Raw genomic sequence first — 13,893 nt, 5'->3', positions numbered from 1 at the left:
CTCAAGCCTTTCGTCCCACCCCCTAGGTCGAGCATTGGCCGGTGTGTCTCCACCCCCTACCCTCATTGGCAAGGCTGGCTGCCGTGACGGTGAGTGGCAGACGCCAGGCCTAGCGCTCACGGACGGGCCGAGCTGAGCAGAACCGACCGAGTCACTTGGAATCGCCCGGGTCAGGGTTCCTGAGGTGACACGCGAGACTGGTTATTGGAACCTCTTCAGCCCAGGCCGGACCTGGCCCGGGGTGCCCACGGAACCCCAAGTGAGCTCGCAACGCGTAACAGGGGGAAGGGGCGTCGCAGGAGGGCCCGGGGGCGCGCATCCGGAATGTTTTGATAGCGGGCGCGCGCGAGCGATCGGGGGCGCGCCCTGGCGGCCGGGGCGCGCGCGAGGTTGTCGCTGTTGGGAGCCGAGCCCTTGGCCTGGGGCCGGGCGACCCTGGGGTGCTTTGTGCTCGGGTCCCAGCGGCTGGGTGTAGGGAGGCAACCCTGCCCACTAGGGGAATCAGCTGTAGGTCTGGCTCGACTTCTCCAACATCCTCCAGAACACCCCCCCCTCCCCAAACCCAGGCCCTACCTGCTGGGGATACATGGGCCCTGGTCTACACTGACCCAATGAGTGCTGAGTTTCGTGAGGGGCAGGGCCCCCACTGACCCCCGGAAGCCCACTGGGGCCAGGCGGGACCAAGATTCTCCGTCCCCAGGGTCTGCACTGATTGGGTGAGTACCTCCTTGACTCTACCTGGCTCCGGGGACCCAGAGAGCCCACAGATTCCCACACGATCTGGCTGCACTGCCTCTGAGTTTTCCATCTAGGAGCAATGTCTGTCTGCTAGGTCTTCTGTGTTAGGGAAGCAGGTGAAGGGACTAACCAGAAAGATCTTCAGAAAAGACACTTATTAGGTGTGTTGTGGACCCTGAGAGGCACGTCTGAGTTCTGAAGCTGAGGTTTGCAATGGGGAGACAGTCCTGAGGGCTTGTGGCCTGTTCTAACTCAAGGTCCACAGGATCAGTTAAGTTCCTCCTTGGTACTCCAGAGGGGAATGAGTGGCCCCCGCGAGTACAGTCCTAGGCTGTAAGGGTACTCCATTCCGTTATGGTCTCCCTGCCCTACTCTTAGTGGTGAGTTGGATGGGTGGGAGGGCTGGAGTCCTTCCCCTCACACCCCTCCCCTCCTCTTTGGGGCCTGACACCTTTTCCTCCAGCAGCTGTAACCAGGGCACCCAGGACTGGAGTGGAGCAGACACTGTCCATGGAGCTGGTAGGGCCATGTGCTTATCTCAAACATTTGTTTACAAAATGCTTCCAAACTACTAGTCTCAGGGTTTCTAGAAGGGGCGGGGGAGGGACATGTGAAAAGAAGATGAATCTGTTCACCCCCTCACTTCAGGTTAGGGAGACATCACTAGATACCCAGTAGAGACTCGGAGAAGGACTGACAGGAATTTGGACCTCACGCTTATTGCTCTCCTTGGGTTATTATGTCTGCTCTCCCTGAAGCCATGGAGGCTGGTGATGGAGATAAAGCCCAAGTACTCTTTCTCACTTCTTCTGACCTAGTCAGCAGGGGAGCAGGTAGGCACCACCTGGATCTGACCTTGAGTCTCTTCTTCCTCATCACTGGCAGGTGGACACGGTGGACAGGGGGAGGTGATGGCGCAGTTTGACACTGAATACCAGCGCCTAGAGGCCTCCTACAGTGATTCACCCCCTGGAGAGGAAGATCTGTTAGTGCATGTCGCTGAGGGGAGCAAGTGTGAGTTCTTGAGCCAAAGCTGGGGTAGGGGGAGAGTAGGTGGTGAACTAATGAAGGAGCAAGGGGCTTTGATTATTGTGGGGCTCTGATATTTCTGTTCTTGTATCCACAGCACCTTGGCACCATATTGAAAACCTTGACCTCTTTTTCTCTAGAATATCCTTTGTGTCTCTGTGTTGTAACTTGGAGGTATTTAGCTTCTCTCTGGGCCAGGTCCCTAATAGGAAGTTGAGGTAAGTTCAGTTTTAATCCCTGGGAAGGGAAATGAAGCTCATCCAAGGGCTGAAAGGGATTAGTGAAATAATGATTGTTAAAAGTAATGATAACTGGCCAGGCAGGTGGCCCACCCAGTAATCCTAGCTACTCAGGAGGCTGAGATCTGAGGATCAAGATTCAAAGCCAGCCCAGGCACAAAAGGACCAGACTCTTACCTCCAATTAACCAGCAGAAAACTGGGGATGGCCCTGTGGCTCAAGGGGTAGGGTGGTAGCCTTGAGCTAAAGAGCTTAGGGCCAATGCCCGGGCCCAGGGGTAGGGTGGTAAACTTGAGCTGAAGTGCTCAGGGACAGTGCCCAGGCCCAGAGTTCAAGCCCCATGACCCCCTCCCCCCCCCAAAAAAAAGATAACCTTGCATTTAATGAGAGTTTTGTGTACTTTGTAGTAGTAATTTGAGTAACCTTCCCCCCTAATGAGAATTGTAATAGTAATTGTAGTAATTAATGCCTGTTGCTTATTCTTTGTGTTAAATACTTTGTATGCATTTTCTTTTTGTTTTTTTCCAGTCCTGGGGCTTGAACTCCGGGACTGAGCACTGTCCTTGGGCTCTCTCAAGGTTAGAGCTCTACCATTTGAGCCACAATATAATATCACATCTGCCTTTTTTTTCCCCCCTATATATGTGGAACCAAGGAATCAAACCTGGGTCTTTGTGCATGCTAGACAAGCATTCTACCATTAGGCCAAACTCCCAGTCCCCCGTATCCCCCATTTTTTTTTTCAGTCATGAGATTTGAGCTGTGGGCCTAGTACTCTTCAGCTCAAGGCTACCACCCTACCCCTTGAGCCACAGGGCCACCCCTGGTTTTCTGCTGGTTAATTGGAGGTAAGAGTCTCTCGGACATTAGTGCCTGGACTGGCTTTAAACCTTGATCCTCAGATCTCAGCCTCTGAATAGTTAGGATTATAGGCGTGAGCCACCTCGCCTAGCTATATGCATTTTCTTTTCTTTTTTCTTCCTTTTTTTGTGGGGGGAGAGGGGTCATGGGACTTGAACTTGACCTGGGCTCTGTACCTGAGCTCTTCAGCTTAAGGCTACCACCCTACCCTTGAGCCAAGCCCCACTTCCCATTTTCTAGGGGTTAATTAGAGATAAGAGTCTCAGGTCCTTTTGTGCCCAGGGCTGTTTTTGAACCTTGATCCTCAGATCTCAGCCTCCTGAGTAGCTAGGATTACAGGCATGAGCTGCAGCATCGGCAGAGCTTTTTTTTATTATTATTATGATTATTATATTATTTTTTCTTTTCCTGATTAATAGGAGATAAGATTCTGTCCAGTGTGACTGAACCACAATCCTCAGATATCAGCCTTTTGAGTAACTAGTATTATAGGCATGAGCCACTGGTGCTTAGTACTATTTTTTCTTAACACTTATACGTTTATAATCTACACCAGAAGAATGGCTTCACATGTATGCTCATTGGGGAGATCTTTGAACTCATGTAAGTATACAAAGGAATGTGCATTTGAGTGAAGTAATAAATCTCATTCTTTCCTTTCCTTGTGCTCATCCCTGGCCCCACCTGATCATGCAACTCAGTTCTAGAATCAAACCACTACAGGCCTTTACAGTTCAGTTCAGGACCAGGTATGGCACTGAAGCATACAGACTCATCTCGTCCAAGAAGAGAGCCTTTCCTCCTTTTGTGAAGAGAACCCACACCTTGAGCATTTTATCAGGGCTGCAGTGAGATGTTCATGGTTCAGGCAGAAGGTCTGAGTAATGGTAGTTTGTCTGTACTTTAGGCCTGCTGCTAGGCAGGAAACCTTTTAGGAGAGGAGCCTATAATGTTATCAAAAGGGGAGAGACCTCGCTCAGTGAGAAAAGAATTCACATCCTCAAAGTACTTTTACATATTTTTGTTTCAAAAGGATCAGCAACTGGCGCCAATAGACCATAGAAATAAAACCTCTAAAAGTCAAGTCCATGAGGCCGGATCTGTGGCACTTGAAGCAAGAAGCAAACTATGGGTGCCAATTTGAGCCTGCAAGCTCCTGTGAGGCTGAGCAGTAGAGAGAGTCTGCTGGGAAATCTCTAACTCCTAGACTTCCCATCTTGTTAGGCTATTTCCAGGCTCTGTTCTTGTGCCTCTTTATTTTAATGGTAACTCTCTGACTCTTGGATTGTGCTCTGCCCCCACCCAACTTCCAGGCAGTTCCTCTTTGTGGTTGCCTTCACCACCTTCCTGGTTAGCTGTGTGGACTATGACATCTTATTTGCCAACAAGATGGTGAACCACAGTCTTCATCCTACTGAGCCTGTCAAGGTCACTCTGCCAGATGCCTTTTTGCCTGCTCAAGTCTGTAGTGCCAGGTAAGGTGGTAGGTCAGAAGACAATAGAAGCCTGGTGCCAGTGGCTCATGCCTGTAATTCTAGCTACTCAGGAGGCTGAGATCTGAGAATTGAGGTTCAAGTCCAGCCTGGGCACAAAAGTCCATGAGACTGTTATTCCAGTTAACCACCAGAAAACTGGAAGTGGTGTTGTGCCTCAAATGGTAGAGCAATAGCCTTAAGCTGAAAAGTTCAGGGACAGCACCCAGGCCCAGAGATCAAGCCCTAAGACTGCCCAAAAAAAAAAAAAGTCCAGTTCTGGTGGCAGAGAGGGAATAACAAGGTTTATGAAGGTTTATGTCTCGTACTCTGAGACACAGGCTCAGACTCAACCTAGCAAAACCTTTAGTATAACAGACTCCAAGACTCCTTTCTCAAGGGAGTCCTTGAGAACCCACCTCCCTTTCGTTTTCCCACTAGGATTCAGGAAAATGGCTCCCTTATTACTATCCTGGTCATTGCTGGTGTCTTCTGGATCCACCGGCTTATCAAGTTCATCTATAACATTTGCTGCTATTGGGAGATCCACTCCTTCTACTTGCATGCTCTCCGCATCCCCATGGTAAGAGAGAAGGTGGGCCTTTTGGGAGGATCACAGGTATTGATGGATATCTGACATCGTTACCTATCATTTGCTGTTGTGCTTGTTAGCTTTCTGCTTATGTGACAACATACTTGAGATAAGCCTTTTATAAAAAGAAGTTCCCCTGGAGGTGTGGTTGAAGTAGTAAAATGCTTACCTAGCAATATGGAGCCCTGATTTTAAACTTCAGGCCTTCGCAAAGGTCTTTTGGCTCCCAGTTTTAGAGGTTCAGCACATGGCTTGTTGTCCCAGTTGCTTCTGGGTCTGCAGTGAGGCACTATATGCCTTGACAAGAGGATTCGGCATACTAGGGGGAGGGAGCCTGTTTACTAAGAAGCACAAAGAAAGACAGGAAGGGGTGGCGTCCCAAATCCAAGTGTCCCTCCAGGGATATACCTGAAGGACATTAAGGCTCTAAACTTTTACATCAGATCAGGAAGCATCTTCAAGAAGGTTCCACTTAGCTAAGTGCACAACCCTGAGGTTCATATATGCAAAGCAAAACAGTTGCCATAACTACCCTGCTTTCTATACCTTGTCTCTTCTCTGCCCCACCCTGCAGTCTGCCCTTCCATACTGCACATGGCAGGAAGTGCAGGCCCGGATTGTACAGACCCAGAAAGAACATCAAATCTGTATCCACAAGCGTGAGTTGACCGAGCTGGACATCTACCATCGCATCCTCCGTTTCCAGAACTACATGGTGGCCCTGGTGAACAAATCTCTCCTCCCTCTGCGCTTCCGCCTGCCAGGCTTTGGGGAGGCTGTCTTCTTCACTCGGGGCCTCAAGTACAACTTTGAGCTGATCCTCTTCTGGGGGCCTGGCTCTCTGTTTCTCAATGAATGGAGCCTCAAGGCTGAATATAAACGTGGAGGGCAACGACTAGAGCTGGCCCAGCGCCTCAGCAACCGTATCCTGTGGATTGGCATCGCGAACTTCCTGCTGTGCCCCCTCATCCTCATCTGGCAGATCCTGTATGCCTTCTTCAGCTATGCCGAGGTGCTGAAGCGGGAGCCAGGGGCCCTGGGAGCACGCTGCTGGTCACTCTATGGCCGCTGCTACCTCCGCCATTTCAATGAGCTGGAGCATGAGCTTCAGTCCCGCCTCAACCGAGGCTACAAGCCCGCCTCCAAGTATATGAATTGCTTCTTGTCACCTCTGCTGACATTGCTGGCCAAGAACGGCGCCTTCTTCGCTGGTTCCATCCTGGCTGTGCTTATCGCCCTCACCATCTACGATGAAGATGTGTTGGCAGTGGAGCACGTCCTTACCACCGTCACACTCTTGGGGGTCACAGTGACCGTGTGCAGGTGGGCCTGGGCACCGTGGGTGGGAGGGAGGGGCACACGAGTAGCATTCTGGGGAAGGAGATAGCTAACCCATGCCCCTGACCTCACCAGGTCCTTCATCCCAGACCAGCACATGGTGTTCTGCCCTGAGCAGCTGCTCCGCGTGATCCTCGCTCACATCCACTACATGCCTGACCACTGGCAGGGTAATGCCCACCGCTCGCAGACCCGGGACGAGTTTGCCCAGCTCTTCCAGTACAAGGCAGTGAGTGGAGTTGGAGTTAGGGCCTGCTAGAGACCTGACTGGTAGCTTGGGAGTGCGGGCTGGGCCCCTTCCTGCTTTCTCGTGACCTTGCTCCCCTCCCTTCTAGGTGTTCATCTTGGAGGAGTTGCTAAGCCCTATTGTCACACCCCTCATTCTCATCTTCTGCCTGCGACCTCGGGCCCTGGAGATTATAGACTTCTTTCGCAACTTCACCGTGGAGGTCGTTGGTGTTGGAGATACCTGCTCCTTTGCTCAGATGGACGTTCGCCAGCATGGTCATCCCCAGGTACTGAGCCAGGAGTGGGGCAAGTGGCCAGGTAATGATACTGACATATCATGTCTTTGGGTAAACTACAAAAGACTACCCCTTCTGAGCCAACAAGTGAAACAACAGCAGTGGCACTGCTTGGTAACTAGGAGTCTGCGCTGGATTTCAGCCCTAATTTGTACCATTAGCCAAGCTCCCTTGAAAAAAAAAAACAACTGGCCTGGCATGTGGCTGCTCCCTGAGGTGGGCAACGCATTGGAGTCTCAGTCATCTAGAAGCATCTACCTCTAGACATAAAGACTTGGGATGAGTTCTCATAAGAGGACAGGCCTGCTTACCACTTTTCCCTTGTGCAGTGGCTCTCCGGAGGGCAGACAGAGGCCTCAGTGTACCAACAAGCAGAGGATGGGAAGACAGAGTTGTCACTCATGCACTTTGCCATCACCAACCCAGGCTGGCAGCCACCACGTGAGAGCACAGCTTTCCTGGGCTTCCTCAAGGAACAGGTTCAGCGGGATGGAGCAGCTGCTAGCCTGGCCCAGGGTGGTCTGCTCCCTGAAAATGCTCTCTTCACATCTATCCAGTCCTTACAATCAGAGTCTGAGGTGTGTGCCTGGGGGCTGGGAGATGATGGGCACCGATGGGACTTTGAGGATGGGGCATTGGATATAAGGGTCCAGAGGTACATAATACTAGGGAATCTCGAGGCCTACCCCCCTACTCTACACACCTTTTTTTATTCCCCTAGCCCCTGAGTCTTATTGCAAACGTGGTAGCTGGCTCCTCCTGCCGGGGCCCTCCACTGCCCAGAGAGCTGCAAGGATCCAGGCATAGGGCTGAAGTTGCCTCTGCTCTGCGCTCCTTCTCCCCTTTGCAACCTGGGCAGGTCCCCGCAGGCCGGGTTCCTAGCACCATGACAGGCTCTGGGTAAGTAAAAAATAACTAAGATGGAACACCATGACAGTAGCCCCTCCACAACATATATGGTGTCAGAAATGTTGATGACTGCTGTGTGTTTATGCTGGACAGGGTGGATGCCAGGACAGCTAGCTCCGGGAGCAGCGTATGGGAAGGACAGCTACAGAGCCTGGTGCTGTCGGAATATGCATCCACAGAGATGAGCCTGCACGCTCTTTATATGCACCAGGTGAACAAAACAGAATAGAGGATTTGGCATTTGGAGATCCATTCATTCCTTACTCTTGTCTACCTATGCTGCATTCTCTCTTCTCATATATTCTCTGTGTGTGTGGGTGTGTATGTGTGTGCCAGTACTTGGGCTTGAACTTAGGGCCTGAGAGCTGCCACTTAGCTTTTTCACTCAAGGCTGGTACTCTATTGCTTGAGCCACAGCTCTTACTTCTGGCTTTTTAGTGGTTGATTGGAGATAAGTCTCACTGACTTTCTTCAAACATTGATCTTCAGATCTCAGCCTACTGAATGCCTAGAATTGCAGGGGTGAGCCACTGGTGCCTGACTTGTCTCTTTAGCCTAGTATACTCTCCAGGGCCCACTTAAACTTGAAAGTTCCCTAGCTTGGAGATTTCACTCCTAAAATATCAGATATTCTTCTCCTTCTGCTGTTACCTTTTCCTGAGACTTTTTCTGAATACACTTAGTATTCTTTGTCTACCCTTCTGAATCTTCCTGTTTTGTTTTTTTTTGTTTGTTTGTTTGTTTTTCTGTAGCATCTGACACCATCTGACATTCTGTTTTTTGCTTTATTTGCTTATATGATTTAGCCTCCTCCAACAATCACTTTCACTAGCATATAAGTCCCATAAGGCTAGCAGTTTTGTCTTTTGTTCATTACTGTGTCCCCAGTTCCTAAAATAAGGTCTGGCATTAGACCACTGGTCAGTTTGTTTTGCTTTAGTATATATGTTGTACAAGGATGTTTTGTTGTGACACTTCCACATACGTTTACTATATACCCATTAAACTCATTCCTGAATAACTCTCCTCTGTCCTACCTCCCCTCCTTTTTTCTTTTTCTTTGCTTTTCCTTTTTCCTGGTACAAGTCCTGGCCTAGTCCTCTACTATTTGAGGCATGGCTCCACTTCTGGATTTTTTTTTGCCAGTCCTGGGTCTTGAACTCAGGGCCTGATCAATGTCCTTGGGCTTTCTCAAGGCTAGAGCTCTACCACTTGGGCCACAACACCACTTCCGGCTTTTTCTATGTATGTGGTAGTAAGGAATTAAACCCAGGTCTTTGTGCATGCTGGGCAAGCACTCTACCACTAGGCCAAACTCCTGGCCCCTGGATTTTTTGGTAGTTACTTGGAGATGGAAGTCTTTAGGGATTTCCTGCTGGATTGGCTTCAAATCTTGATCCTCCAATATCAGCTTCCTAAGTACTAGGATTACAGACATGAGCCATTAGCACTGACCTTCTCCCCTTTCTTAAAAGTCTTTCCACATACATTAGTTGTACAAGTTGAGACATTTGCACAAATGTACAATGTATTCAGATCCACCTTACCTCTGCTACCACTCTCCCTCATGCTTCTTGCCCTTCTTAAGACAATTTCAACCAATTTCATTGTTCTTTTATTATATGTGAAAGTAAACTAGCGCACCATTTTCATCCTCTTTCCCACCTACCACTGTTCCAGAACCCTATCTAAACTTCTTTAAAATAGTTTCAGGGCTCGGAGTTTGGCCTAGTGGTAGAGTACTTGCATAGCATGCATGAAGCCCTGGGTTCAATTCCTCAGTACCACATACACAGAAAAAGCCAGAGGTGGCACTGTGGCAAGTGGTAGAGCTCTAGCCTTGAGCAAAAGAAGCTCAGGGACAGTGCTCAGGCACTGAGTTCAAGCCCCAGGGCTTAGAACAAACAAAGAAACCCTGGTTTTATTGATCTGTGTGCGTGTGCATGTAAATACATTAAACAGACCATTTTCATCCTCATTCAACCACTTTGATAGCCCTCTGTGCTCACTCTCACTGGTGCCCCTCCCCATTCCAATTCTGTTACTTTCCTGTTGTTTTTTAGTGTATATATTAGTTGCATGAAGAGGTCAGTCTGTCGTGACTCACATGGATAGGTAAAATGAGTGCTCTGATAACCTCACAAGCTCTTCCAGGGATCTGCTGAAGCATAGATGGAACATCAGATGTCTGTTGTATACCGCTCACCTTGCTCTGGGTCAAGGATTCTAGATAGATTGTGTGCTGAGGAGGGCAAGTGGGAATTAGAAGTATTGTGACAGGGCAGATGTTTCAGACAGACAACCTTCTGTCTCCAACTAATAAGTTTCCCACTTCTCCAGCTCCACAAGCAGCAGACCCAGGCTGAACCTGAGCGGCATGTGTGGCACCGCCGAGAGAGCGATGAGAGTGGCGAGAGTGCCCCTGAAGAGGGAGGAGAGGGAGCTCGAGTCCCCCAACCTATCCCACGCTCTGCCAGCTATCCCTGTGCTGCATCCCAGCCTGGAGCACCGGAGAACACTGCCCTGCATGGGGCTTTCCAGAGGCGCTACGGGGGTATCACAGGTATCCACCTAGAGCTACAGAAGGAGAAAGTCCGTAGGGAAGTATGATTCTCCATGTTATCTCCACCTCCTCCTCTTCCTCTTCCTCCTCCTTTTTGGCAGTACTGGGGTTTGAACTCAGGGCCTCATGGCTTGCCAGTCATTCTGCTCAGGCACATCTCCAGCCCTCCAGCCCCTTTTTGCACTGGTTATTTTGAGGTAGAGTCTTGCTTCTTACAGAGATGTGTGCCTGGACTGAGTTGGGCTGTTTTGGGCTTCCCATACCAGCAAGGGTAACAGAAGCATGCTACCCTGTCCAGCAACTTATCCTGGAGATGGAGTCTTATGGTCTTTTCTAGCTGAGCTGGCCTGGAGTCACAGTCTTCCCAATCTCAGTCTCTTATGAAGATTAGAATCATGCATACTATTGAAGTTTGATCCTCCAGTTTTTAGACTTCAAGTAGCTAGGATTACAGGCATGAGCCACTGGTGCCTAGTTGAAAAGGTATTTTGTTTTATTCTTTTATTAGGGAAGAACTTCAGGCCTCTTCCTCAGCTTTGTGCTCCTCCTTCCCCTTAATGGCTGGCACTCTACCACCTGATCCACACCTCCACTTCTGTGTTTTTGTTGGTTATTTGTAGATAAAAAAACTTGCAGGTTCATTTGCCACGCTGGGTTAGGATCTCAGCCTTCTGAGTAACTAGGATTGTAGGCGTGAAACACTAGCACCCAGCACAAGAGGTTGTTGGGTTTTGTTTTGTTTTTGCCAGTCCTGGGGCTTGAACTGAGGGCCTGGGCACTGTCCTTGGATACATTTTGCTCAAGACTAGCACTCTGCCACATGAGCCAAAGTGCCACTTCTGGCTTTTTCTGTGTATGTATTACCGAAGAATCAAACCCACAGCTTGGTGCATGCTAGATGAGCACTCTACCACTAGGCTGCGCTCCCGGCCCTGTTTTTTTGTTTGTTTGTTTTGTTTTTTGTCGGTTGAGGGGCTTGAGCTCTGGGCCTGGATGTTGTCCCTGAGCTCTTCAACTGAAGGCTGAACCTGCGCGGCATGTGTGGCACCGCCGAGAAAGCGATGAGAGTGGCGAGAGTGCCCCTGAAGAGGGAGGAGAGGGTGCTCGAGTCCCCCAACCTATCCCACGCTCTGCCAGCTATCCCTGTGCTGCAACCCAGCCTGGAGCACCGGAGAGCACTGCCCTGCATGGGGGTTTCCAGAGGCGCTATGGGGGTGTCACTTGAGCCATGGTGCCACTTGCAGTTTTCTGATGGTTATTGGAGATCAGAATTTCATGGACTTTAGTGCCTGGGCTGGCTTTAAACGGTGATCCTCAGGTCTCAGTCTCCTGAGTAGCTAGGATTACAGGCGTGAGCCACCAGTGCCCAGTGTATTGATTTGTTTTTTAAGAAGAATAAAGTCACCACTGGGTATGGTGGCTCACACCTGTAATCCTAGCTACTCAGGAGACTGAGATCTGAGGATCACAGTTCAAAGCCAGCCCAGGCACTAAAGTCTGTGAAATTCTGATCTCCAATAACCATCAAAAAACTGGAAGTGGCGCTGTGGTTCAAGGGTAGGGTGGTAACCTTGAGCTGAAGAGCTGAGGGACACTGCCCAGGCCCAGAGTTCAAGTCCCATGACCGACTCCCTCACCCCCCCCAAAAAAAAGAAAGAAGAAGAAGAAAGAAGTCAGAAGGATGGAGCCAGAGAATATTAACCACCGCCCCCCAAACAGTTCTCATTCCTGTTTGTGTTCCTATTTGTCTCTCTAGATCCTGGCACAATACCCCGAGTTCCCTCTCATTTCTCCCGGCTGCCCCTAGGAGGGTGGGCTGAAGATGGGCAGCCGGCATCAAGGCACCCTGAGCCTGTGCCCGAGGAAGGCTCAGAGGATGAGCTTCCCCCTCAGGTGCATAAGGTAAGAGTTTTAGGGTCCAAGTACAACTACCAGAAGGAGCAATTTCCAGGCTAAAGAGACAGCTTTCCAGAAGGGAAAGCTTCTTCCACCCTGTGTACTTTCCCAAAATATACTCCCTTTCTTCCTCAGCTGCTCTGAAGTCCAATGGTTTGTTTTTCCTTTGCTCCCCCCCCCCCCCCAGGAATCAAGCCTCCCTTTTTCTTGATCTCTAGGCTCCATGGGGCAAATATCTCCCATTTCTAACCTCTTCCTTCCTTTTTTTCTTTCCTTCCTTCAGTCCTTCTTTATTAGTGTACATTAGTTATACAGAGGAAGAGTTCATTGTTACATTTCACATGTTTGTAATACAGTCCAATCAGTGTCACCCCCTTTAGTACTCTCCCCACCATTATCTCTTCACAGGTGTAGACGAGGCTGAAGAGCATCCCATGCCCAGGATGGAGGCCTTCGCTGCCCTGCCATCCCATCCATCCATGGGAGGGCTCCTCTGAGTGTTGCCTGGCTCCATGTGTATGGTGTTTGTGTGTTCGTGCCTGGCCAAGGGAGGTGCCAACACTGGACTTGCCACAACTCCAGGAGAAGAAGTTGAGGTCTAGGAACCAGGGGCACACAAAACTCTAGCCTCATCCCAGAACCCCCTTGGTTCAGAGTGTGGTGCTAGAAACTGGTCCCCAGCCCAGTCCCAGACTGCCACCTTTGCACTGACCCCTGCAAGACTCCAGAGGGCTGCCAACCACAGAAGCTGCCAAGCAGGGAGAACCTGTGCCAACTGTGGAGTGGGGAGATTGGGCCTGGGCCCTCAACCCCTGCAGCCTGCCCCTCTACCCGGAATAAACGAGCAGCTCAGGCTGTGGCCCTTACCTCACCCCTTGTTCTTGCCCAGTGCTGCAGCCAGCTCACCTCTCTTCTCCCTGCACATCACTGGCATGTGTGTGCTGCTTGCTCCCATTCTGTTGGCTTGTTTCCCCTTGGTTTGGCTTTTGCTTTAGGGTAGAGCCCCTAATTCCCAGCCACCCTTATGCTATCTTTTGACACTAAAGAAGGAAAGTTTCTAAACTGCAGGAATAGGATGAACATTCTTTGCTATTGTCTCCAATTTTTTGGATGGGCCCCTGGGAGACTGAGGTTTTCCTGGGCCCCCTTTTGCTGCTTAGTGTTCCCATCCCACATGAGACCGACAGGGTTGGAGTGTGACCTCAACTGTCCCCATCCCAGCAAGAGTTCTAGCCTGCATCCTACTGTCCCCTAGAAGACAGAAGGGGTGATGGCCTCATCCTAGGCTGCCACATTGCATGCTGGGACTCAGCTCCTACCTTCTGCCCACTCCCCACCCAGCTCTGATCTGCTGCTGTGGGAGGGTGGTGAACTCTGCTGCCCCAACTCATAGTGGAACGGGGTGGGGACCTTGTATAGCTTGATAACCCTTAATAAAGAAGGGACTTTGACCAGGTTGTGGCTTGTCTTATGCAGTTAGGGTTTGGGGAGCGTAAGAAATAGGATATGTGTTGTTTTCTCTAGATTCCTAGAGATGGGGCGAGGATCTGGAAGCAAGTGACTGATGCCCCTGTGGTAGACAGGTAGTTGGTTAACAAAAGAACTGTTTTTCAAATCACTGGAGATGTATTTACCCACATGCATTATACCTTAAGTTCGAATTCCAGCACTGGAAGAAAAAACAAAGGAAGGGCTGATTGCAATCCTTCACTCTGTAGAGGTCGAGGTCTCC

General features: G+C 50.0%; 1 protein-coding gene across 6 annotated transcripts; it reads left to right on the top strand.

The window, feature by feature from the left end:
* Positions 1 to 91: 91 nt before the first annotated feature.
* On the top strand, positions 92 to 13,612 carry Atg9a (autophagy related 9A). Of its 6 annotated transcripts, XM_090354855.1 has the most exons (17): positions 92 to 259; positions 567 to 716; positions 1,202 to 1,257; positions 1,624 to 1,752; positions 1,865 to 1,908; positions 3,406 to 3,470; positions 4,181 to 4,342; positions 4,781 to 4,922; positions 5,506 to 6,254; positions 6,345 to 6,498; positions 6,605 to 6,784; positions 7,123 to 7,371; positions 7,515 to 7,693; positions 7,796 to 7,913; positions 10,043 to 10,265; positions 12,022 to 12,167; positions 12,570 to 13,612. In XM_090354855.1, exons 4-17 carry the CDS (start codon positions 1,650 to 1,652, stop codon positions 12,573 to 12,575), a joined length of 2,520 nt encoding a protein of 839 aa, XP_090210981.1. In that variant the 5' UTR covers positions 92 to 259; positions 567 to 716; positions 1,202 to 1,257; positions 1,624 to 1,649; the 3' UTR covers positions 12,576 to 13,612. The 6 variants fall into 6 exon arrangements, with proteins under 6 accessions (XP_090210981.1, XP_090210982.1, XP_090210977.1 ...); XM_090354856.1 differs by lacking the exon at positions 567 to 716 and having other exon boundaries at positions 1,205 to 1,257; XM_090354851.1 differs by lacking the exon at positions 567 to 716.
* Positions 13,613 to 13,893: the final 281 nt, after the last annotated feature.

Source organism: Megascapheus bottae, chromosome 21 (genome assembly GCF_031878675.1).
Source record: "Megascapheus bottae isolate mThoBot1 chromosome 21, mThoBot2.hap1, whole genome shotgun sequence".
NCBI lineage: Eukaryota > Metazoa > Chordata > Mammalia > Rodentia > Geomyidae > Megascapheus > Megascapheus bottae.
Note: the sequence above shows the minus strand (reverse complement) of the source record. Positions and strands in the feature narration are given on the sequence as shown.

What these genes read in the sequence shown, in the direction of transcription:
- Atg9a (XM_090354857.1), top strand. Translation starts at nt 1,650, where the DNA reads ATGGCGCAGTTTGACACTGAATACCAGCGCCTAGAGGCCTCCTACAGT. An exon ending in TTGACCTCTTTTTCTCTAGA is followed by an intron (nt 1,909 to 3,405) that starts ATATCCTTTGTG and finishes TAACACTTATAC; the next exon opens with GTTTATAATCTACACCAGAA. An exon ending in GTCACAGTGACCGTGTGCAG is followed by an intron (nt 6,255 to 6,344) that starts GTGGGCCTGGGC and finishes TGACCTCACCAG; the next exon opens with GTCCTTCATCCCAGACCAGC.